The 26,829-nt window shown below is 44.8% G+C and overlaps 1 protein-coding gene across 4 annotated transcripts in view; it reads right to left on the bottom strand.

Moving 5' to 3' along the window:
- The window catches only part of KCNH1 (potassium voltage-gated channel subfamily H member 1), a 346,134-nt gene that overhangs the window by 309,204 nt on the left and 10,101 nt on the right, over positions 1–26,829 (bottom strand). For all 4 annotated transcript variants that reach the window (XM_045012018.1, XM_045012019.1, XM_045012021.1 and 1 more), the window contains exons 2-4: positions 18,615–18,738; positions 18,255–18,361; positions 6,638–6,766 (exon numbers count right to left, since the gene is read on the bottom strand). In XM_045012018.1, coding sequence (XP_044867953.1) covers positions 6,638–6,766; positions 18,255–18,361; positions 18,615–18,738 — 360 coding nt within the window. The remainder of the gene's footprint in view (positions 1–6,637; positions 6,767–18,254; positions 18,362–18,614; positions 18,739–26,829) is intronic.

The following is a 26,829-nucleotide window of genomic DNA, read 5'->3' as shown; positions in this document are numbered from 1 at the left end:
GTTTTTTTCAGCAGCTAGAACATAGAATCATAGAATGGGTTGTATAAGTAGGGGCATTTCCAGCAGATTGAGGGATGTGATCATTTCCCTCTATTCAGCACTGGTGAGGCCTCATCTGGAGTACTGTGTCCAGTTTTGGGCCCCACACTACAAGAAGGATGTGGATAAATTGGAGAGAGTCCAGCGGAGGGCAACAAAAATGATTAGGGGGCTGGAGCACATGACTTATGAGGAGAGGCTGAGGGAACTGAGATTGTTTAGCCTGCAGAAGAGAAGAATGAGGGGGGATTTGATAGCTGCTTTCAACTACCTGAAAGGGGGTTCCAAAGAGGATGGATCTAGACTGTTCTCAGTGGTAGAAGTTGACAGAACAAGGAGTAATGGTCTCAAGTTGCAGAGGGGGAGGTTTAGGTTGGACATTAGGAAAAACTTTTTCACTAGTAGGGTGGTGAAGAACTGGAATGGGTTACCTAGGGAATCTCCTTCCTTAGAGGTTTTTAAGGTCAGTTTTGACAAAGCCCTGGCTGGGATGATTTAGTTGGGTTTGGTCCTGCTTTGAGCAGGGGGTTGGACTAGATGACCTTCTGTGGCTTTGTTTTCAGATACAGAATCAATAGCAATGAGTAGGAATGCATTTTTCCTGAAAGGACACATAACGATTGTTGTGTAGGTTCTCAGGTTCAACCAACCGTCCTGAATTAGTGCCAATGTTAAGCTTTTCCTTTTTTCCCCCTCCTGTTCCTTCATTTGCAGCATCGGGTAGTGGACCAGTGAGTTTCAGTTGGTCTGGAGAAGCTGATATAGGACGAAGCACACTTCAGTCATTTCTTTAGATTGTTTGATTTGTGCTACATTGAAGGTGAAGATCTTGGCATAAAAGAAGGTTTCAAGCTCTCTTATTAATATCAAGTTTTTCCTTTCATTTGTCTTTACACCATCATTCCCAAGGAGTTGTGCTGCTTTTTGATGTTGAAGAGAAGAGGGATTGCTCCTGAAAAAAGTTAATATGAAAGAGCTGCTAGAATGCCTGGAACAGGGACTTACGTTATTACTGCAGCTAGGTTTCAGTGAGAACAACAGCATCGAAAGAAATCTATTTGCAGGATCATCAAACTCAGTGTTTTCCTCTTCCACTTTAAGAGATGAAGTTTCATTCAATGGCACATTTCATTTTCAAAAAAATTGGAAGAAGCCAATTTTCTGCACTTTGAGAGGAACCTGGACCCTTTGTAACTTGGTTCGAAAACATGACAATGTCTACATTTTATTATAGAAGAATTATCAGTTTTCATTATTTCAGCTCATTCAGTTGTTTCCTACCACTTCCTTCAGCTTACTCAAGATGAATCACATCCTTTCATACGCTGAATACTATAGTAATTACTAAACACTAGCCAAGTCGGAGCATTGATCCGCAACTTTCAGTTCCTAGAGTTAGAATTAAAAGCCACTGCCTCATGAATTTAACATTGTGAAGACTGAAAAAGTAGGATGGGGTAGCTGGATATATATTATCAGATTAGCACACTACCATCTGCATTTAGAATTGTCTGTATTCTAGCAAACCAAGCTCCTGAACAGTTCTCACTTCCATCCATTCCCTTCTCTTCAATATCCAGTTACAGCTAACTTCACCCACCAATCACCTCTCTCCAATCATCAGAGACTCTGTTCATTCCCATTCCTTTCTAGAGAGTTCTAGAACATTCTTATTTGTCCTAATCGACTTAAGAAGTATAAACAAGAGTCTTTATGTTCTCATCACTTCTCTGTTTGGTTTTTTAAGTTAAAGGTTTCATTCAGACATTGAAACTGAAGCCTAATGTTTCTACTAACAAAAAACCTTCAAATATAAATTATGTTAATGTAAATACTTATTTAAGGGGAAAAAAATTTCCCCTTCCTCCCCACTCAAAACACAAAAACCTCACAGACCAGAAAACACCATTGGGTAGAAGTTTTTCTGAATTAAAATAAACCAAGCAAACAAAGCCAGTTGGGTTTTTCACAGCCCTGATTCTGATCAAAAGGATTACCATAAACACAAAACGAAATAAAACCTCTTCTGCAGTGTGTCAGTTATAACCATTACTGCTGGAAACATAGCAGTTTAGGAGATGACAGGCCAGCAATCTTTCACCCGCATTATTTTGTGTTATAAAAATAATGAAAAGAAAAACACTGGATCTAAGCAACAGATCTTGAGCTGGTGTAAGTCAGCAGAGCTCCCTCCAGTCCACATTTTCAAATGGACCTCAACAAAGCCCCTAGTTTTGCACACATTCCTTTGCATGCACAAATACTTGTTCCTGTCAACCTATTGAATGTCTGACTACTCAATTTGTACATACAAATCCTGTCTGCATGCACAAATTACCATGTCCCTAAAACTATGCATTCAAATTTAGAGATCATTTTAAATATCTGCTCCTTGGAGTGCTCCAAACCTCATGTAATCATAAACCAAAAGGGCAAAAGAATAGATTAGTTTCAGACATACTGGACATTCTAGAGGGCCTGCTATGAGGTCCACATAAAATATATTATGGCTGAATTTGCCACTTGATAACTCAATCGACTTGAATGGCATTGCACCAGGCTAAATTTTCCCAAAAATTTTTAAGGGGAACATGTGTGGGGAGGAAGAAAAAAGTTTTTTTATTTATATCTTCAAACACCACTGACCTATAGTATTTTTCAAGTAGCTATATTTAGTGCATGCTATTTTTAAAGCAGCTATGTTTAAAAGCAAATTTACTTAAATTTCCATGGCAGTCATAAATTATGCAGTATTAAAAGTGAACGAGTTCTTTGAACCAAAAAACAAAAGAGCCTATAATTAGAAGCGTACCTAGCATAAGCCATACATTTTTCAAATTTCAGCCTTTTTAATGTCTGATTATTAGGGGTTTTTTTTTAAATGAATAGGTGATCTCGGTACCATTTTCATCTCTGCCTTCCTCTACTCATCTTCAGATAAAAGATACCTGTTCGCTTTTGTATACATGTCAATCTCCAGTCCTTAGTGCTAGACACACACATCTTTCAGCAAATCACAAGGACTCTGACAGCTCAAAAAAACGTGCTTGAAATTAAACATTCGATAGTGGGCTACTAAGATATTCATAGCTAAGTGTGCTCGGGCCAAGCCATACACTGCTCTTTAAATGGGCAGAGATAAATAGACAGCTATTCTTTGCATAAGATAACATTGCTTCAATAAGCAGAGCTACAGGGACTGATTTCAAATGATCGGGCACCTAGGGCTACATCCACTGCATACGAAACTAAACAGAACTGCACATGCAAATGAGATCTTTGCACGTGTAAAGGGACTTTTAGATGTTTAACTGGAGATTTGCATATGAAATAACTGATTTGCCTGCACACTCACACTAAACTAGAGGCTTTTCATAGGAAATTTTGAAAAATAATTTCCCACTAAGAGTTTTCATTTTTTCCAGCAAAAAGACCCAAAAGTCATTTTCAATAAAAATGTTCACTTTTGGGTTTCCTGTTTTTTTGTAGAAAATTAGGAAAATTTCTACTCAAATGAAAATTTTCTGCAAAAGTACTCTTTTTGGTCAAAAAGCCATTTTTCATTTAAAATATGTTGTGATCAGCTCTACAGTAAATGCCAATACAAGTTTGTATGTGGCCCAAAGAATGTGTCCTCTTCAAAACTCAGACCCCTAATGTTTATTCCTTGAAGGTTCCTCTGAAATCATAACCAGTTTTTCTACCTCTTACGTCTTCCAAAAATATTCTCATTCCCCTCCACAACCCTGTGAGCCACCTACCAGGCATGCAACTTTTTCATGCAAGATATGAAGGCTCGATAGGCTCTACTAATAAATATGGGGATAAAAGTCTCTAAGTGTCTGACAACATGTATTTTTGTAAGGCCTTAGGCTTCTAATTCATCAAATCATTGCAAGTATACTGTGTGTAGGGACGGTGCGGAGCTAGCCTCTAGGAAGAAGCAGTAGCAGGGAGTAAAAAGAGTTGGAGATATATTAAGGTTTATGACAGTACCTGCAACTTTATTACCATGGTATCACATCTTCTGACTTGCATGTGTAGCAATAGGTTTTTCACCCACACCAATGCAAAACTGGTAGAACTTCATTGACTTACGTAGACTTGGGACTAATATTGGAAGATTTACAAATAGTAGCTTTTGTTATGTGAAGAGACAGCAAGGTCTGGAGAATGAGTGTATGGTTGAGTGTCAACAGCTCTCAAGTTTTAATCCCAGTTGTGCCACTGACTCACTCTGTGGCCTTGGACAAGTCACTTCATCCAAGTCGGAGGAGGATTTTTGGGGAAGTTGTGGGAGTTTAGCGCCTCTGAAAATCATGCCTTTACTTCCATGCCTGGTTTTAGGCACCTACAGTTCAAAAATCTGGCACTTAGCTATCTGCCTCGGTTTGCCCATTTGTAAAATGGACATAACACCCACCTAACTTGGATGCTGTGTGGATAATTAGTTTAATCAATGTACATTGCTTTGGACATGAAACTGCTAAGCATCATCACCACCACTGTAGACAGTATGATCCAGGAATCCAACAGGTGTGACTTCTTCAAATGTTTGATTAGAGTTTTCTTTCTCCTACTTACTCCTCTTGCAAAATCAAATGTGTCCTTATCTTCAGAGACAAAACAAATCTCTGCTCCCAAGTCCATAGCACATTAGGCTCTTCAGCAGAATGTTGGTTTCAGCAGAAGTGCAGGGGAGAACTACAGACTATCACTCCTGAAAGAAACTCACTTTGTTGTCTGGTTAAATGCACTTCATTCCCAGTGAATAAGCCAGAGCTAGCTTTACTACCTAATACTGATTTATCTCTGCAGTCAGTTCTTGTCAGAGTGAAGTGATGACCACGAAGTGCCTGGCAAAAAGCTATTTTCCATGGGACAGATCTTTCTGTCTACAAAACCACTTTCTAGTTTGATTAGAGCAACAAAAAAACCCAAACACATAACAATAAAAAGAAAACCATTCCATGCAGCTTGGCAGAGAGTCTATTTAATTTAAAGGTTGTTCTTCATTAGGGATGGTGACAGGTGTTTCCACTTTGAGAAACACTATATTTTTAAAATAAAATGTAAATAAACTCAACTTCCTGTTAAGTTTTACACTACTGCTATTATTGAACACTAAAAAGAAATGCAATCAACAAGAGAACTTGCATTATGTATCTCTCGCCTCTGAGGATTCATCTCCCTTTACAAACTATTCTCCTGCAAGCTCATATATAGCTCTGCACGGACACAGGAATCAACCCATAAATGCTCAGGATCAGGGTCTTGCTGAAGGGCCACAGCTTCTGGGGTGAAACTCAGCAATGGATTAACAGCATGCAGAAGCTCTACCCGGGGCGGGTGCAAGGCAGTTTCGTGCCCTAGGCGAAACTTCCCCCTTGCGCCCCCCCCGCGAGCCCTGTGGCAGCTCTCCGCCCCCCTCCACCCTAAGGTGCCCCCTCCTGGCAGCTCCCCACCCCCCGCCTTGAGTCCCCCCCACACCTCCCACGGCAGCTCCCCCCGGCCCAGGGAGCCGTGCGGCAGCTCCCCACCCCAGCTCACCTCTGCTCCGCCTCCTCCCCGAGCACGCCATCGCTGCTCCACTTCTCCTGCCTCCCAGGCTTGCGGCACCAATCAGCTGTTTGGTGCCGCAAGCCTGGGAGGGAGAGAAGCAGAGCGGGGCGGCACACTCAGGGGAGGAAGCGGAGCAGAGGTGAGCTGGGGTGGGGAGCGGTTCCCCTGTGTTCCTCACCCCCCTTATTTGCTGCAGGTGGCCCTCCCATGCCCCCCTGCCCCAGGTCCCTCCGCCTAAATGCCGATGACCAGGCAGGCCGAAGATCTGGCCTCCGCAGTCGCCGCCAAAGGACTCAAAATGCCACCCCCCAAATGCTAGTGCCCTAGGTGACCGCCTAGGTCACCTAATGGGTTGCACCAGCCCTGACTCTACCTAACAGTTTGGGCCTATCCAGCTCCCACTGAGGTCATTGGGAGTCTTTTCACTGAGTTTCATGGAAACCGGATCATGCCCTCATTTAGGTAGGTGGAATAAAATTACCCAAGTCTGGGCTAGATTCCAGCAACATGGTTAATGCCTCTCCTCTTGCAGAGTACCAGCGGATCTGAGAGAAGCTGAACAGCCCCCATTCCCACTGAGAACAAAGGATTTGTGTTGGCTCAGTGCCTCAGAGAAGGGACTCGGCACCCTTCACTAGCTATAACAACGATAAGTGGTCAGGACCTCAGTTTTACACTTCATCTAAAAGCTGGCACTTGTAACAGCCCTGTACCCACATAATACCGTGCTGAGGCATTGGTCAGAACAGAATTAAAAGGAAAAGCTCCACCCACTGGACCCCCAGCCCCAATTTCCAACAGTACATGGATTTTTCCATAGTTGTCACCCATCCAAGCACAGATCAGAGTCAATGCTGCTTAGCTCATTCTAAAGATCACAGTCATGCCACATGGGACTGTGCCTAATAGCTTATAACTGCCACTTGTTTTAAACTCCAATTCTTACTGTGGGTATTACAGGTCTTCAGTTATTTCATAGTTAATGTGCACCAAGAGAAGCAGCAAAATGCACAATTGTATGACAAGACAGACAAACCTTTACATGAATCATCCTCAATGGGCTGTTTGAAAGCTGTTATGTCGCTGAAAGTGCAAAGAAATAAAACCACTTTATCCTGTTCATTTCGAATCGGAGCAATTTTCACAAAGAACCAGACAGGTGTCCCTGCAAAAAAAAAAAAAAAAAAAGAAGTTGGTCAATAGTAGACAGAACATTGAATGTGATATTTTTTACGTTCAGACTTTAAAAGAAGTCAGTTGTGACTATTACTTTTTCGCAAATACTCCAAATGAAAAATGACAGAGCAGCTGCCAGGGAGGCTATAGTGTCAACTCTACCTCGGATTTGTTGTGTGATCTTGGGCCTGGTCTACACTGGGGGGAGGTTCGAACTAAGGTACACGAATAGCGTAGCTGAACTCGAACTACCTTAGTTCGAACTATTTGCCCGTCCTGACGGCGCGGGATCGAAGACCGCGACTCCCCCGTCGACTCCGCCACGGCCATTTGCGGTGGTGGAGTTCCGGAGTCACGGGAGCGCGTTCGGAGTTCGATATATCGCGTCTAGATGAGACGCGATATATTGAACTCCGAGAAGTCGATCGCTACCCGCCGACCCGGGCGGGTAGTATGGACGTACCCTTGGACAAGCCACTTACCTCACTCTGTGCCTGGGGTTTCCTATATGCAAAATAGTTAAAATAATTTTTACCCACATTTATAAAGTGCTTTGAGATCTACAGATGAGAACATCACAAGTACAAAGGCCCAATCGCTGAGACTAGTTGAGCTGTTCTTGGAGCAGAGGGCCTGAGTAAGGGGGAAAAGGTAGTTATATGCCACCTTGACATCACAAACCCCATCCTGGGGGTGGCTGGAGGTCAGTTTGGCTCTAAGTTATGCCTACCTGCAAGAGTCCCACAGGGCCATTCTGGCAGCCAGGGAGGACCAAAGTGCAGCCTTGGTCAAGCCATGCCCCCAATGCCAGGAGCTGTGAGGAGGATGGCACAGGACTGGCTATGCTAGATCTGTGTTACCGGAAGGTTCCTCTGGGCAAAGAAAATGTTCCGCTGACCACTCAGGCCATCTCAATGTCTGCTCATTCTGATGATGCTCTCGCTTACCTCACTATGAAGCAGGAATAACTCCAGTGAAGTCAATGGAGTTACAGCAGTGTGCATGTGATCAGGATCAGGCCCACAGATTGGATTAAGACTGACACTTCAATATAGCTTGCTTTTGTAATTACCTAAATGGATTAAGTGCTAATGACAGCTCTGAAGATTGGAGTCCTCTGCTTATCACAGTAAAAATATCACACAGACAGCGGCCATACCAGCTTCTCTGCCAGAGTTCCTCAACTATGACAGACAGACCATCTCTAGCGGGGAGAAGGGTAATTCAATCTCCAGGTCCATTTAATCCCTGATGTTTCTGCTGAGGCTGCCAAAATGATGTCAATTATACTGATGAGGTCCCTGTCCACCAGCACCAGTACTGAGCTCAACAGACTCATTTCACACAAACCACAGCTGTCAGATGTTAGAGACTTTTGGGTATTAGCAGGCAGAAGGGCTCAAACAGAGCCAATATGTGCCCATACACCATACCAGCTCCTCCATGAAACTAGTCTTTCCCCCCAGAATCTCAGCTTCTAAAAAAAAAAAAAAAAGTCACTAAGAGGTGTGAGCTGTCTCATTCATTTCAGTGAGGTGTTAACCAAACTACCTAAAGATGGTGATTTAGAAGTCAACACTTACTTCATTCGGCATGTAAGAAAGCAAAGGAAGGATTCACAGATCTACATAATTCACTGAGAGAGATGTCCCATGTTGGTGCCACTTGTTGGTGTCACAGAGAGTGACTCTTGGGAGATACCACTAGTTATTTCCTCAGCCCAAGGGGCCTAGTACAGCCCAGGGGTATATTTAAGCCCACAGAGGGTAGCCAAGTTTTAGAAGCCCAGTGGAGCTCAAAGAGCTGCACAATTATGTCTTGACCATCTGCACAACCTACAGCAAGTAGCATCTCATTTTTACGCCTCACATGGGCGGAGCTTATTTTGTGCGTGGAGCCTTGAAGAGAACCACCTCTTCCCCACCATCTGACCCCTACCTAGGTTCATTTGGTTCCAGCAACCTGAAAATGGGAGAGGCATATCACATTACCTATCAGCTGAACTATCCAGGGTTGTTTTTTTCCAGAGTACAAACTATATTTACATGATAGTCCATAATTCACTCAGATGTTAGAAATTACTGTGGCTATTCATGGCTCCCTGAGGAGCACAAGGCCCTCAGGAAGTTCACAAATTGTTCATTGAAATAAGCAACTGGCAATTTTCCCACTGTGCTAATGTGTATGAAGCTCTTGATGCATCACCCAGCCTTCCCCCAGCCTCTGCATGTAGCAGTCTTCCTGGGCCACTAAAGATAAGGAAAGCTCAGAGGCCCATAGGCAGTTTCCAAAAATGAAACTCAAATCTTTAACACATCCCGCTGTGCCTGGATATTGCAGGCTGCTTCAGACATTGAACAAACTTCCAGACCATATTTGCTGCAAGCCCTGTGAACTGAATGATGGAGTCTCTGATTCAAAAAGCAGGGTGAGCCAACAGATGGACTTCGAGTCACAGAAGGCCATTTGGGGAGAAGAGTTAGAGCACAGAAATTTTAAGGGCTCTTATTAAGAAAGGGGCTAACGTGCCTGAGCAAGCCTTAAACAAATAAATAAAACCTAAAGCAGTTACAAAATAGTGACAACGGACTAACTGCCCCAATAAAAATCATTAGCAAGTTATTAATTAACCTCAAGAGTCTCATCTACAGAGAAGCCAGTTTCTTTTTGTAACATTTTTTTCCATTTGCACTCACCTTTCTATATTTGGATCCTTTCTTAGCCACAGCCCTAACTCCCACCCAGTTTACCATGCATGTGTATTCCTTCATCCTTTCCCATCTAGCCTTCCTCCTACCTTCATGCATGCATTGTCCCCAGTCTGGCCAAATGCACAATCCAGTTCTGCACCGCTCACTTTCACTTGTTCCATCACACCCCATGTGCATAGCCACTCACTTGTGTTCCAGCTTCTCCTACTCCTCTGCACACTTAGGGCATGTCTACGGTGCAGCTGGGAGTGAGGCAATCTCCTCCAATAGGCAGCAGCCACTAGCTTTTTGCACTACTGTTTTCTTTCAGCCAGAAGCACCCCAAATTGCCTTGTTGCACTGCAAGCTATTGCCATGGTGCCAGGCTTCATTTTAAACCTTCATAGTATTTAGGCAGTGTCATATACCCAGTTTCACCTCCACCTGTCATTTCCAAAACACCTTGGCATTTAGATGTTGTATAAAAGCTAGAGAAAATAGTGGGTTCTCCCCAGAAAAGACAGGCAATTTACCCTCCTGCTCTGGTTTAAACATTGGCTTCTCTGGTGCATGCTGCTTTTTTCTGGTGCTTTGGTTCCACAGAGGGACACAATGATTGAAAAGGTGATTTTTACAGCATAAGCTGAATGAGGCAAGGGAATTTTCCTGCTTGGGGAGGCTGTACCACCCCATGGGTTTCTATCGAGAAGGTTCTCACTATGGCTCCCTCCATTTCATGTGTGTTTTCGTTCAATAATAACTGCTGTGGCTGGTCTCAGAAGAAGAGTCTTTCAGACAGTGTGAGCTCTTTCTAAGGGCTTTATGGATCAGTACCATAATCTTGAATTGGATTTGGCAGCGAACAGGAAGCAAACGCAGCCTGTAGCATTTCCACATAACCTGCTTTGATCAGCTATTTCCTCCTCATGACCTACCTCACCACATCATGCGCCCGTTTCTTACTGAACGTTTTACTGAGAGCCGGGTCGAGTTTCTAGCTCTCTGCCTCTAGGCCAGCAACAGCAGGAAACAGCCAAACAACAAGGAGGTGTTTTTAGTAACTGCCATTATTTAGGTATCCTTTGGAGCAGTCATGGGACTTCCCATGACACAACATGCTCACGGTTGCAGAGCTGGTCTGGGTAAACCCTACTCCATTTCTGGAACTATATGTAAATAGCAACAGCAAAGATTCTTGAATGGAAAAATCCTATTAACTGATTCAGTCCATCCCTGGAGGTAATGCACAGGTGTTCCCAGTACTATATTCCTAGTGCTTTGTCCAGTCTCATTTTAAATGTCTCTGGGGCTAGGAGACAGGTAGTGGGTAGAGGAATTTCTATAATAAAGTGGGGTGTGTTCATTTGCATGTGATTACCCACAATGCTGCTCAGAGATTATTGATAGCAGGTCTGAGATCTAAGCTGTAGGAATACATGGAAAGGTTTGGGTGAGCTTGTGGCTGTACCGAGTTCTTTTCGGCAGCCTGGCTTAATTATCAAAAGAATTTTACTTTTTAAAAACATTAAACAGTTTATTTTAATATTAAACATGAAAGCTCTGAAAGTAAACCAGTAATAAATCAAACCGGAAACTAGGATTTCAGCCTCTAAACAGGGAGACACCACACTATCAGCGTCAAAGCTGACGTGTCTGCTCAGCCAGACAGTCACTATTGGCTCAGAAATGCCTCTTTTAACGCAGCGTTATTTTCAAATCCGGTCCACAATTTACACCTCTCCTCATGCACCCCTCTGGGCTGATGTATGGCTGTGTATGGAGGCAAAGACTGTTTAGCAGCGTCTCCAACAATACAACTACTTTCATTTATGTTTTGTTTTTAGTCTTGGCAAACTCTCTTCCTGGTGAAGATCAATGATGATGCCAGTGCACAAACAATGAAGTAAACCCTCTTGAGCCAGATTGACTTCTGTTATATTAGAATCAACAGTGAAGGAATCCACTGCCTGCTTAACGGAATAGAACTAATTTTGTGAGGGAAAGGAATGTGATTTTCAAGTTTGTAAGGAAGCATTCTGAGTAGAGGGGGGAGAGTGAAAAACTATTACACAATAAATGCAATGGCCCTTGGGATCATGCTGCCTGATGTGCACTATTGCTACCTGTCTAATCCAGCACTAAGGGAGTTGGTGTCTAGTGATCGGCCTATAGGACACAGAGACAGGATGGTATTGTGGATAAGGCACTGATCTAGGTCTCAAGAGAGCTAGGTCAGTTCCCAGCACTGGCCTGGACAAGTCACTTCATCTCTTTGCATCCCCATTCTCCAAATGTAAAAATAGGAACAATGCTTCCTTTCCCCTACCCTTTTTTTCCTGTCTTGTCTATTTGGATTGCAATATCTGTAGGGCAAGACTACCTTACTCTGGCTAGGTACTGCGGTTAGCACAATGAGGCCTGCTCTTGATTGGCTCCTCTGGATGCTAATGTTCTGCAGAAGTGAGGCAGGAGTCCCTAAGTTCTATTGTTGCTTCTCACACCGTTTACAGTGCTGTAGCCACATCACTTACTTTCTCTGCCCGGTGGCGCTCATTTGACAGTAGTAGACACTAAAGGCGACTTAGGTCGGCATGAAGGACCTGGTAGTGTAGACACATACATTAACAGGTCGACTTAAGGCGGCGTCTATCAACCTAACTCTGTAGTGTAGACCAGGCCTAAGTATCTACCTCCCTGGGCACCATGAGGATTAATTTATGTTTCAATGTGCACTCTGACATCCTTCAATGAATAGTGCTAAGTAGGTGTAAAATACTGTGTTAGCTGTAAAATGCCTAATTTAAAAAAAAATCACACTAGGTGATATTTATCTTTTGACAGAGTAAAACAAGATTAATTTATAAACACAATGGAAATCATGTTTGATGGTAAAGATGGTGTTACAGAATTGGTAACTTTGGTGAAAAACAGCACTCACAGAAAGTTCCAGTCACACACTCAGACAAGTAGGTATTACTTTGAATGGAAAAGCTACCAAACACTCTGGTGCTGGAAAGGTTAGAACCACATGCAATATCTTTATCAATTACTGCATGCAGTGAAGCAGATAGCTGAATTTCAGTTACATAAGAGGTACAGCGGACTTTTACATTCTCCCCCTCAATATTTCACTAATGCCCTATCATTTTTACATTGTTTCTCGACCTAGCTGAAGCCGTGTATTTTGCCCAACATTAATTAAACACACAAACAATTTAACCGTGTGTGATCAGTTAGGGGGCTAGGCAAGTGGCATTTTCAATACAAGTTTTAACTATGAATAGAGAGGAGTATCTGACATTTGACTATGTCAAGTAAGGTAAATGCTCAAGCCTTACCATAGATTTTACCCCTTAACAGGCAGTGTGCACTGAATGAGAACGAACCAGTTTAGTGCCTAGAAGCACTCAGCACAGTGTGGTTATATTGATAGACTTTATGGTGCCATTTCCAGTGCTTTAAAAGCATTGCCTTCACATTTTCTGCACTAGGTGCCACTTTACACTAGTAAATAATGGGTCAATAGGTCAGATCTTTACATGGTAAGATAAAGAAAAACAATTTCAGGTCCCTAAAGGTCAAGTCTCTGAACACAGAGGTTACTCTAGCATGCTAGAATCCCGAGGGGTAACTGAAGAACAAAAATTGGTTTGGAACATGCTCCACTACTGCCAGGGCTGGTGCCAGTCGATTGGGGGCCCTACGTAGGAATATTTGTGGGGGCTGCCCCACACACAACACATACTAATAATTAGTAGCCCCCATCTCCCCTTGAGCTGATCAGGGCCCTAAGCAATTGTTTAGTCTGCTTATGCCTATTGCCAGCTCTGAGTACTACAGCAATTTGATGTGATTTATGTTACATGAAGCTCTGATGTGCTGTAAGGGATTGGAAGGCAGGTACATCTCAAGATTTCTCTTGCTTTTGCTTCAGATAAAAGAAATGAGGGAAGTTATCGGAAAGTGGCTCTGCAGTGAATACATCAGAGAAATTGTTTGATGGCAGCTACTTCTTGCAAACACGTTGTCCAGGTAAAGTTGCCCTGGTCAATGGGAACTTGGTTTACCAGTTTTATGAATCCTAGCCTGTGACAGAAGGCTGGGAACCAACAGTTGAGCCAGCACTCTGGTCACCTAAACACCAATTAATTTTCCCCAGGATGGACCTGGCAGGGCCAAATTAATGGATTAGAAGAGTTGCAGGAGGACTACCAAGAGAAATGGTCTGTTAGCACAGGAAGTATAAGGCAGCACAGGAAGGAAGTGGGAGTGAGGAGAGAGAGGCAGGAAGGAGAGATTTCTGGGTAGAGACATCTCTTCCAAGGAGAGACTGAAACTAAATAACATGGTGTACGGATTGGTAAGGTAGGGGAACAGCAAGTGTAAACAAAACACCCCAGCACAGTTTAACAACTGAAGGCCTCAGAGTCTGTGTAGACAGATCAGACAGGAGCAGGGTGTCACCCAGTGATATAGCCATATTAGTTTGGCCTTCCTGAGACAAACTGAAGTTAGGCATATGTATTTTATGGGAATGAAAGGCAGTGGGTTTAGGATTTAACAAGACACTGGGTTAAAATCACAGCTAGATAATCCTCAGCTATGCCAATTTATAGCAGCTGAGAATGTGACCCACTGTGACCCTTCTTTCACTTTCTCCACCCTCTGCTCCCACACAATGGTTTGGAGCAGTTCATAAATCACTACGTGGTCTATGCTGCAAACACTACAGGCCTACTGCACGTTGCTACCTGTGGTTCTGCTTAAGTCAACTGGGCAAAATTCACCTGGTGCAGAGGACAAACACAAGCCCCATCCCCATTTCAGTGATTTTAACCCTGTAGAAATTGGAGGGGTGGGGGAGGGATTTCACCCTATAGAAAGCACTATATTTATTTATATGCATGTGCACAGTCTGGCCCCAAGTCACTCTTTTGAGCTTATATACTGTTCTGTGTACTACCTGAGTGCCTTCTTGTGCACTGAGAGGTGTACGATGGGAAAAATAATTTCATTAACATTTAATAAGCAGATAGCATTATTGGTGAAATTCACTCTACCCACATACCGCCAGGCATCAGGTTGTACACAAATGGAAAGCACAGCATCCAGGAAGGTGAAATCCATCCCCCAACGCAATAGCCACGACTTCAGCATATGTTCTGGAATATCAATCACAGCTCCTCTGAACCACTTGGGAGAACACCAGCGCTTCCTAATCACAGAGCCTGTGGCCCATTCCTTGGCCTACCCCTTCCCTGGCCTACCCAGAGCTGGCACAGAAACCCTTTTAGGAGGAGACTCCCCTCTATAGCTGCAGCCCATCCCACCTCACACAATGCTTCAGCGTGGTCTGTAAGTGGCACAAAGGTCCTTGCTCAGACCTGCACGCCAGGAGAACGTCTGTATTTGCTTATGGGTGAGAGTGATTACAGTAAGATCCCTTCCTAGGCCAAATAAATAAATAAAAGAACCCTCCATATGCAGCTGAAGAAAAGCTATGCAATCTGAAGGTTTCTGTTAGCAGAAGGGAATCTTCCTCATTAAATTCCAGTAAAACTACTAAATAGTATATTTTGCTTGATGTGTTTAATCCTGGAACTCTTATGTCTTTGCTCCTAAGCGTCTAGGCCAGTCTTTACCACTACAGCAATCTTCCTTTGAGGCGGCACCACCACATACTGGATAGTATCCATTTACTGTACAAAAATGCCTTTCTAGCTGTTCAAATTTGGACACAAACTTAGGCATGTAAAGTTACAGTCTTAGAAACCTAATACATAGTTGTTTCAGCTGCAAGGGAAGCAATGGAATAAAAGACAAACCTGTCCCTGCATTGTTCATAACCCAAATCCTAGAGCCTTGTGTTAAGGTGTGGGAAGCAGGAAATGAAACTGACTAGAAGTCACAAATGAAATGTACTCATCCATTTTCATTTTCACACAGAGAAAGGTAAAAAGCAAAACACACACTTCAAAGAGTGAAGAGTAAATTAGACTTTTAAAGCCATTTGAGTGTTAATCTAATGGTATTATTCAGAACAGAATATGTTGGGCCAGATTCTCAGCTGCTGTAAATCCGCATAGCTCCCTTGACATCAGTGCAGCCACATCATTGTTTTAATTTTCCTTAAACATTCAGAACATTGACACCGCTGCAAATCCAGCTCTAATAAAATAATGGCATTAAACTGTTCAAGCTTTTTCCTGAAGTTACTGTAAACCTGTGTGTTGGCTCTGGTAGACTTGGGCTTACAAATTACCTTCAGTGGGCCAACTTCTCCCCTCAAATCCACCATGCCCCTCCACTGGCTTTCACTAGCGTAACTGTGAGGAAAATGTGGTTTCTCTGTGCCCAAAATTTTAACTGCTTGCACTTCATCAGTAGACTTTCTGCAGTTATAGTTCTATAAAGCACTATCTTAAATAACCTGTATATGTTTCCACATATATATGCTGCAAAATTAAGACCCCAGCATACAGTGCTATGAAATCTTCTCCAAACCTTAAAGTTCAGTGAAGAGTAGTGCTCCTGCATACGTATTTAGAGAAAAAGTACCAACACACGCTAACATGAAGGCAGAATACAGACTCACTGTCTTTAGGATACATCATAGAATGCTAGAGGCTACCTCAGTATTGTGAGCCAGCGTAGGCTCACAGCCATTCTGTACTAGCACTGTGATGGTATGAACTTGCCTACAATGACCCTCTCTTTTTTTTTTTTAGTGCTGCCAAGTAAATATTGACATCAGGTCACTGCTTTTGAGACTGTGGTGTCAGCAGTCTATGCCAACCCAGATTACATTATTAAAGGACTTCCATCTATTGACTATACACCTGCTCCTGCTTCCATTTAAAAAAAATCAAGGGTTTAGGATCAGGACATAAATCTCCCAAAACTGGAATGTGAGCAGAGATGGGATTTCCATTCGCAAAGCCATCATGTATGAAATGCACGTCAACATGCTGATTAGTCCCCAATACCCACTTCTGATACATCTGAAAATTTTCCTTTGTATTCCTTGTTTCCAGCTGGTAAGTTACATTTAAAAGGAGCTAAGAATACATTAACTGTGGAGCTAGTCTACGCTTTTCAAACAAAAATGTTTAATGGCCTTTTTCTAAAACAAATTTTCATTTTTTCCAAAATATTCTGTTTATTTAGTAACAAAAATAGATTTAATTATTCTGTCCTCCCTATTTCAGTGACTACGAGGGGAAAAAGGCAACAAAAAGAGCAAAAACAGTTTAAAAAAAGGTAGAAAATGGGAGGAATATAATTTATTTTAAAAAAAAGTGTTCAAAGCCAAAACTTTGTTGTGAAAAGTTTCAGGGGAAAAAACTGTCCTTTTCAAAACCTGCTGAATGAAAGTTAATTTGAAAGTTTCCACATTTTTCATGCAATATTCACCATTGTTTGATCAGCTCTACTTCAATATTTATCCAATATTCATTTTCCAAATAAGCAACTGCTGTATTTACACAGGACTAGTATGTGATCACCCTGCGGGTGCAGGGGAGAAAGGGTTGTCTGCAGAGCTGGGCCTTGGTCAGCAGCCACCACTCTCCAGCCCCCCAGCTCTGAAGGCAGCAGCACAGAAGTAAAGTGGCATGGTACGATATTGACATCCTTACTTCTGCACTGCTGCTGGTGGGTTGCTGCCTTCAGAGCTGGATGGCCGGAGAATGGCGGCTGCTGATTGAGGCCCAGCTCTGCAGATAGCAGTGCAGAAGTAAGGGTGGCAATACCCCCCCCCCACACACACACTGTGACCACACACCCCTACCTTTTTTTTGGATCAGGACCCCTTTCAATTACAACACCATGAAATTTCAGATTTAAATAGCTGAAATCATGACATTTAGGATTTTTTTAATCCTATGACCATGAAATTGACCAAAATGGACTGTGAATTTGGGAGGGCCCTATTTATTACCCTTCAGTGGCTTATGTGAAGTGATTGAGTCTCCCAGATGGCTACACCACAGCTAGCACTAATTGGCAGAGACCAAGAACCAACTATGCAAAGAGACTGAATTACCCTTTTCCATTGAGCTGGTTCCTGTAGGTCAAGGCTGAAGTGGATTGGTGAGACAAAGTAGGGAAGGTTACATTACAATAAGTACAATACAGGCTGGTGCAAAGCGGTGATCACCTCCCCATTAAACGCTATAGTCAGCGGAGGTTCTTGCCTGGGAGCCCCCTGGATTTAAACGGGAAGCAGCTGCTAGAAGGGTTCTCTGTCAGGGATCTTTCACTAGGGACAGATTCCCTCACTGATCTGACAGAGCCCAAATTTGTTTAACACCTAGCTACAAAGCTAATCTTTTTAATTGGCTATTTCGAACAGAGTTGGGTTGGTGGATTGCAAGTTGGAGCCTCCGTAGGTTTGTATTTAGAGAGGTCAGGGTGGGTGGGTGGGTTTTGTTTTCATGGGGATAGTCCATGTGGTATTATTTATTGAATTCTAATGTTGACATGCTGAAGTATTGTTCTGGAAGCTGAAGTAGTTGTAATATTACAGGTGCGAGCAAGTGAAGGCCTCAATCCTGCAATCTGATGCATGTGGGCAGACCCCTAAACCCTTGACTTGGCTGGGACTCTGTATGGGCGAAAGGGTTTGCCCTTATGGATCCGACTGCAGAATCAGGTATTAGCGTTAATTTAATAAGACGGCAGTCTCCCAGGCTAGCAAACTGGGCAGCTTTCACTGGTATTAAAAACACCCACCACCACTCCCCCACCCCACACTCCCCCCCGCCAAAAAACCCCCCCCCAACTTACTGTTCTTTTTGTACATCAAGATTTCAAAGGAATTCATTTCGTAGTTCTCAAACGTTTGTCGCACCTTGTCAATTGTGTCTTTGTCTGTCAGCTCCCCGTACATAAAACTGCAAACAAACCAAGGAATTCAAGTGAGATATTGGAGAGACGTACAAAGCCGTTTGTTTACTGCGTGAAAGAGGGCCTAGACGAAGAGTGCCCTTGTTTGATGGTGTCCTATTACTTCACCTGCAAAGCCTAACTGACAGGTGCAGCCTAGGGAAATTAAAGAGAAAAATGGAACAAACAGACTTTTTTTTCTCAAGCAACAAACACAACACTACAAGTTATTTAATAGAAAGTAAATCTGCACTCAAATACCTGCAGGTGCTGCTTTTTTGCATAACTTCTGCTCTGTGATATCCTGATAGCTTGCAAAATCCATCATTGCTGTATACAATGGGCCAATCCACTATCTGGGCATTACCCAAGACAAAATTAGTATCTGTTTGAAAGAACACATCGGTTAGACAGTTAGATAGCTCTGTGACTGCAGTCCTATATATATTTATTTGTTTGGGGCCCAATCCCACTCACTTTACTCACATAGTGTATTCCTACTGAAGTCAACAGGATTATTTGCAGATTAAATTCACTTTACTGGCATAAAGCCGGAGTGATTGGATTTTATGCAGGTAAAATATAGGGTATGGGGAGGTGAATCCCATCCCCAATCCAGGGCTAACATATGGATTACAACACTGCTCCTCTTTCCCCTCTCTCCTCCCCTCTCCATCCCCCCGCCAATCACCAATCCAGCTCCACCCACTGGATAAGTGGCCAAGACCTCTGTGCAACTGTTGTCTGGCATGAGCTCTGAATTTGGATTCAGTGGCCCCTCCTATTGCCTTCACCCTTTGCTGTGGTCGATTCTGACCTATCTGGGACTGATGCAAACACCTTCCATAGCATACAGGGCCCAGAGCCCCACTAGCAGACTGAACATGGTGCTTAAAAGCAGGGCCAGATTTACACTTTTACACCTATAGGCACAGCATCTTCAGTGCTCCCCCACCCCCAACAGGGGACCCTTGTGTTGCACCCAGTTTTAGAGAGGCCAGGCACCCCTAGGCATGGGCCTACTGTGCCTAATTGGAAATCCAGCCCTGTTTAAGGGCCTTGGCTGGCCATCCATGCCAGGGTGAATTTCACCCAGCAGGAATATAGTGAGCAGGAGTCAAGCCTTAATGCTTACTACTGCTTTTGTAGAACTGATGTATCATTTACATAATTAGCACATTGACTATTGTACATACAGCCAGATTCTCCACTGCTTTGGACCTTGCACAGCCAGCCACATCTGCACAAAGTGAGATCAAAACATGACGCTCCGCTCACTCATGCAGAGGAATCTAATTTGCTCTCATTTTAGCACTGACTTCTCACAGGTATCAATGATGACACAAGGAGCCAGGCAGGGAAGAATCAGGCCCACCACCATTATGAAGGGTGGCTAGACACCCAAGTGAATTTAAACAAAGAACAAAAAGGGTTATCTAGGTCTCCATGTTTGTATTTAAAGCACACTCTGTCCGATAATGTATTTATGCCAGTCATCAATGATTCCTGAAAGTGAAAGACTAAAGACAATTAAACTATTAATTGTGGAGAGGGTGGGGATTTTTTCCTTTTCAAAAATTTTGTAGCAAGCATAAAATGGGTTTAAATAAAAAAAAAGTCTTTATCCATTTACTTTCATTGCCCAATCCTACTTGCAATAGGAGAAGTATCTGTATACACACTTTAGAGTGAAATGTGCTGGTAATATATCTGCAGGACATCTTAACTGCTTTGTTTCTCACAACCATTTTAAATACCATGGTTTTTCTTAGTCAAAACAGCTTGCTCCAGAAGCAACACATGTACTTTACCCCTTACTATGATAAGTTGTTTCTTCTCATTGTTTTTGCCTGAATCATGTACTTTTGAGATTTATTTTTTTTTAAACTACGAACACCGCACTGTAGCTTGTCAGGATGCATTTTTTAAAAATGCACCAGGAAACAAAAAGCAGCAGTGAAATACACAAATATGAACTTCAGGTCACATTCTGTCCCAGCCTCAATGATTCTGATGACTTTGCCCATCCATTTTAGTTTGACTATCATCTCCTTGTCCCAAAAAGGAAATTCTACTCCCAGAGCTGTGTACAGGGGCTCCTATTAATTTATAGGGGGGCTCCCCCCCCAAGCATCTGAGCACAGAACCTGGCTCCAGATAACAAGTTCTAGAACTAGAGACCTGAATTTATCTATAGCTATCTTAGGTACTTCCATGGCCCCCCATGACGGTCATATCTGAGTGCTTCACAGTCACGATACCGGTTTTACAGATGAGGAGCTAAGTGACTTGCCCAAAGTCACAGGAAGTCAGTGATGGAACAGGGAACTGAACCCAGGTCTACCAAGTCTCAGGTCAGCACCACAATCACTGGATGATCCTTCCTTTCCTTATCCAGCTCTATTGTCCCACTCCATTAGTGCTCACGAGGTGAGAAGTCCGTCTGTTGGTGAAGAGCCCACACAAAGCCTGCACACCACAGAAACCCCAGAGTACCCCGTCGTGAGGATGTGTGCCTCGCTGCCATGCAGTGAGATCCTTGGAGCCCCATGTGCACCAACGTGGTCAGCTTTGCACTGGCTGTAGATATGGGGGTGCAGAAAGAGAGCTGGAAGCAGGCTACACACAGGGCTCCTGGATATTTGCCTGTGTGGATCCAGTGGCCAGAAAGCATGTCACAGGCAGCAGAGGGGGAGAGCTGCTCCCCAGCATCCTAAGTTGGGAGAGGGGGTTCCATCTCACCAAACCCCACTTGTTTCCACAGTCTGTGGGCTAGGTGGGTTCACCCTTATAGAAGAGAATGGAGTGTCACAGAAAAATATGAATTACTCTGCTTTCTACTGTACAGCCCTCCTCTCCGCATGCCACCTGCCACAGAGTGGGTTTGCGGCCATTTGGGGCCCACTCTTGCTGCCTTTCCATGTGTGTAACCCAGCAGGCATCTCAGTTGTTGGGTGTCTTGCCTTTGCAGAGCACTGCAGGATAGGGCCCAAAATAGGGAATCCTATGTCACCTGCCCCGCACAATTCCTTCTGATCAACAGTCCCCAAGGCAGAAGAGCTGTGGTCAGCTAACATCCCCAATGCAACAAACAGTCAGTGCTCAGTTGCACTGATTTGACTTTACCAGCTGTATCTTGTCAAACACTTGTCAGAAACTTAATCAGTTAAGCAGTCACTCCTTTGCATAAGAAGATATCAAACAACTACTGAGGCAAGCCTTGCCTTCCCGGCTGCAGGGGCACCCGCCCTGGAGGCAGTGGCACTGCCATATAACAGGAAGGAAGGACTCCCTCGTAGACCCCCATGCAACATGTTACAGCCCCTTAGGGACTTCCCAGAGGGCATGGGAGGCCAGGAAAATAATAGGCAAGAGGAAGGATGTGATTAGACAAAAAACACAGGCCATGCCTCTTCACAGAGGGTGTGTGAAAATACTCACAGGAGCTGTTGAAGCCCTGAGGCTACAGTAGTGGCCCAGGGGCAGTTCTTTGAGGCTTTCTTCCCCACCACCCAAGGAGATCTCCCAGACTGGTTACTTGGGCTGCTCCCAGAGACAAGATTTACCCCATTATATGGATTTGTGGCACCATTTCCAAACATGACTAGACAGATGAAGACACGTATTACACATGAAGTCCTAGCCCGGATGCACAGGGCTGCCCAGAGGGGGGGCAAGTGGGGCAATTTGCCCCAGGCCCCGCAGGGGCCCCCACGAGAATGTCGGAGGCTCCCTCTGGCCCCAGCCCCGCCTCCGGCCACGCCTCCGCCTTCCCCCATCCCCCGGCACCTCAGCACGCCACATCCAAGAATGGCCCTGGACAGAGCTAAAGAGGGATGGCTCGGGCAGGGCATGAGCTCCTCCTGCTCAGAGCCATGTGATAAGGGGGCAGGGCTGCGAGCTCAGGTCCCGTGGAGCCAGGCCGCTGCAGCGCTGTCTAGGGCCACTCCCGGATGCGGCGCACTGAGGGTCCGGGAGAGGGGGGAGGCAGGGGTAAGCAGCATGGTAAGAGGGCCAGGGGGGTTGGATAAGGGGCAGTCAGGGGACAGGGAAGGGGCAGAGGTTCTGCGGGGAGTGGTCAGGGGATGGGGAGCTGGATCGTGGGCGTTCTGAGGGTCTGTCAGGACTTGGCGGGGGGTGCATAGAGGTCGGGGCAGTCAGGGGACAGGGAGCAGGGGGGTTGTGAGGGGTGGGGTCCTGGGGTGGTGGTTGAGGGGGCTTTGGGGGGGCAGTCAGGGGACAAGGAGGGGGCAGAGGTTCTGGAGGGGCAGTCAGGGGATGGGGAGCTGGATCGTGGGCGTTCTGGGGGTCTGTCAGGACTCAGCGGGGGGTGGATAGGGCTCGGGGCAGTCAGCGGAAAAGGAGCAGGATGGGTCATGGATTCTGAGAGGGGCAGTTGGGGGGGCACGAAGTAGGTGGGAGTTGGGTAGGGGGCAGGGCCAGGCTGTTTTGGGGAGGCCCAGCCTTCCCTACCCCAAAGCTCATTCAGCACTTTGAGGCTTGCAGACAGCTATTTAGCACAAAGAGCCAAGCTGTTATCTTTTCCCTTAGGGCTACCATCCCTTTCACTTCTCAAATGTGAAATTATAGTCTACATTTAATTTCAGTGCCATTGGGAGACTCATGTCAAAAGAGGGTAGCTTCATTTAAAATTAGCCACTTTAGAGTAACAGTGATAGAGCCAAGAGAGCCATGGGGGAGGGATCACATGAGAAGAGCAATATCCTACACCACCTACCTCCTTCCCAACCCTACCAAGGGAGACCCCCCTCCCCTGCATTCCCTGAGGCTCCAGAGGGGTTAATTCAGTGGTTCTCAAACTTTTGTATTGGTGACCCTTTCACACAGCAAACCTCTGACTGTGACCCCCCCCTTATAAATTAAAAACACTTTTTTTATATATTTAACACTATTATAAATGCTGGAGGCAAAGCAGGGTTTGAGGTGGAGGCTGACAGCTCGCGACCCCCAGTAATAACCTCATGATCCCCTGAGGGGTCCCGACCCCCAGTTTGAGACCCCCTGGGTTAATTTAATTTTAGCACCCTGTGTCCATTCACATGCATGTGCTATTTTGAGCATTTCAGTTTTCACAACATAGGCTCATCCCAGATTCTGGAACAAGCTCAAATGCTCAGTTTGTGGAGTATGTACATAAGCTATACTAAAGACAAACCCACAGTAACCATCTACAGTTTGTGAGGGACCCCATAGAGCCAGTCTCTAGGAAACAGATAAATACATGGAGGTTAAGTCCATTAGTGGCTATTAGTCAGGATAGGTAAGGAATGGAGTCCCCAGAGTCCCTAGATTCTGTTTGTCAGAGGGTGGAGATGGATGGCAGGAGAGAGATCACTTGATCATTATTTGTTAGGTTCACTCCCTCTGGGGCACCTGGCATTGGCCACTGTCGGTAGACAGGATACTGAGCTGGATGCACCTTTGGTCTGACCCAGTTTGGCCATTCTTATGTTCTAACCTAAATTAGCCCAAAATTATGGAGACAGATGTGAGTCAAGGAAGCCAGCAGAGTATCAGAAACCTGGAAAAATCTCTGACTGGATGGGCTCAGGCATTTGGTCACAAGCTGAGGTGATTCAAAAGTTTTGGATTTTTTTTTAAGCAGAATTTTTTTATTGTTTCTTTAAACAATCAACCACAGGAAGCAGCAAATATTTGGCCACAACTTCTGAACCCCCAAACCATGTTTAGGTTTTGGCAGACTAATTTCAGCTTTTCAATTAAAAAAACCACAACAAATTTTGAAGGAAAGCAGACATTGTCCGTGATTTTTTCTGCTTTTTAAAAACCCCTAGTTTTCGATCCAAAAAAAGTTTTGACGGAAAAATATTTGTCCAATGCTTTTAATGAGCTTTAGTGCCTTTTAGCACTAGCTGATACTGAGAACCAGTGATACCTTATAAGGGTGACTTGAAAAGAAGTTTTCTCAAAACTGGGTTTGTGCTGAGATGCAGAAGGTTTTTAAATGTTTATTTTTCCCGAGGCGTCCTAGGGGGCGGCAAGTGGGGCAATTTGCCCCAGGCCCCGCAGGGGCCCCCCACGAGAATATAGTATTCTATAGTATTGCAACTTCTTTTTATGAAATTGCTTTGCCCCAGGCCCCCTGAATCCTCTGGGGGGCCCAGCGGATGCATCACAATGTTTGTGAAATGGAGCTCTCAAATCCCAAGAGGACAGGGGCCCAATTCTCCAGTCTGGCTGAGGAGCGCTCAGCAGGAGTCAAGACCTGACAGCAAAAGTGCCCCCAAGCCACCCTTCCCTGCCCCCACTCCCAGTCCTAGAGCTGGCTGGGTACCAATCCAATCCACAGCATAGAATAGAGTGGCTCATTTCTGCCAGCTTCCCCCAGGAACCATTATTGCAGGTGGATGAAGGGGTGTCCCAGCCATACCTTTTTTAAGATGTCATACCCTCGAGTCTATGCCAGTGACCAGGAGGGGAGGAAACATAGGAAGCGCTATGCCTGGGCAGGGATGAAGAAGAATCCTCCACTGGCTACTTAAGCTGTGTTTAGGGCTGTTCTGCACTGGGGAAGTGGTGCCAAATATATTGGTGGATCAGGCCCAGGGTGTTACCACAATATTAATTTGGCCCCATAGCATTCCCTACACATCACTCCAGTGCCATAGAGGGGCTGTGCAGGAGCAGCAGCTAACTGGGCAAGAATACGCCTGGCACAGCATAGGCTGTAAGATCCCTAACACTGCCCCCTTGTGATCTCCAAAAGAGGTGGAACTGGGAGCACTATGGGGATTCTGGGTTGAGCTACAAGCCATAGGCAGTCTGGAACATCCTGAATCCATAGGGAACAAAGCTCTTGGAGATGCAACACAAGATTAGACCCAGTCTCCTCCTGCTTCTACAACTGAGCTTATAAATTCTTCTACACAATGAGATGCACAGCTATTCATGCAAGCAGATCCATAGAAGTCATCCCATGAAGGTCTGTGGCATCTTGAAGTCAGTAGGACTATTTGCATGTGTGGCAGAGCTCTGACCTTGCTCCTGTGGGTCCTGCGCTTCTAGGCGGTTTATGCTTAGCCTCAGTGGCTCACTGTGACCCTCCACATAGCCCTTCTCTCTCTAGGGCCAGGGTTACAGTCTACTGAGCCCTTTTCATCATAAGCCAGCAAGGAGGTTGGTGAGAGAACTCCCACAGTCTCTGTTCAGCCTCCTGTCCTGACAGGGACCTGACTTCCCCTTCCAGGAGCTGTTCCTGTAGTGGTGGGTTGGGGGGAACCCGGGCCCGCCCTCTACTCCGGGTTCCAGCCCAGGGACCCTAATGGTAGCAGTTGTTGGCAGCCAACCTTTCACTGCCAGAGTTGCTACATTTCCCTGGGCCACTTCCCCACAGCTCTCCTGCTTCTCCCTTCTTCACCCTTACCTTAGGGCTCCTTTAACGATGTTTTAGGGTGTCTTCAGTAACCAGCCCTTCAGCCGCACTCCCTCTCCTCTGGCTCCCTGGCTCCCCTGCCTGACTGGAGTGAGCCCTTTTTATAGTAACAGCAGGGCCTTAATTAGAGTCAGGTGATCACATTAACTGAATGGCCTCACCTGACTCTTTACAGGTTAATTAGAGTCAGGTGTTCTCATTAGCCTGGAGCAGCCCCTGCTCTGGTCAGTCAGGGAACAGAAAACTGTTAATCCAGTGGCCAGTATATCTGCCTTCAGCTATTCTGCTGTACCCAACTGGCCTGAGTCTATCACACATGATTAAGAACTGCTTGGGTGAGTAGGTTATGTAGGATTGGGATTTAAGAGCCCAGGTAACCACTTTGTGGTCACACTCCTATGTATGGAGTACATCACACCACCTCCCCTTGTTATGCCCCAAATTACTATGACAAAACTTCATAGATCTTCAGTAGAGTTTGAACCCAGCATGGGCCTCTACATTTCAGGTAAAAAAGGGTAACCCTCTTAGCTGATATCTGTAGCAGTCTCTTATCCTATCTGCAGACATAGAACACTTAGCTAGTGTTACATTAGTTAGCTGGGCATTGAACTGCATAGATGGCACGTTACAACCAATGGCAGAGTGCAACATGGTTTGGGATGTTATGGAGGCCAAATGCATAACTGGGTTCAAAAAAAAGAGTGAGATAAGTTCATGGAGGATAGGTCCATCAATGGCTATTAGCCAAGATGGTGAGGGATGCAACCCCATGCTTTAGGTGTCTGTAAACCTCTGACAGCCAGAAGCTGGGACTGGATGACAAGGGATGGATCACTCAATAAATTGACCTGTTCTGTTCATTTCCTCTGAAGCATCTGACACCAGCCAATGTCAGAAGACAGGATGTGGGATGGACAGACAACTGGTCTGACCCAGTGTGTCCATTCTTGTGTTTTCACGTCACTGAAATAGGTGTAACATGCTACCCCCTCCCTTGCTGAAATTAGCAAAGGATCCTGTGAAAAAAATAGTATGTAACAATCATGTAATTAACTACAC

This window comes from Mauremys mutica, chromosome 3 (assembly GCF_020497125.1).
Source record: "Mauremys mutica isolate MM-2020 ecotype Southern chromosome 3, ASM2049712v1, whole genome shotgun sequence".
NCBI lineage: Eukaryota > Metazoa > Chordata > Testudines > Geoemydidae > Mauremys > Mauremys mutica.
Note: the sequence above shows the minus strand (reverse complement) of the source record. Positions and strands in the feature narration are given on the sequence as shown.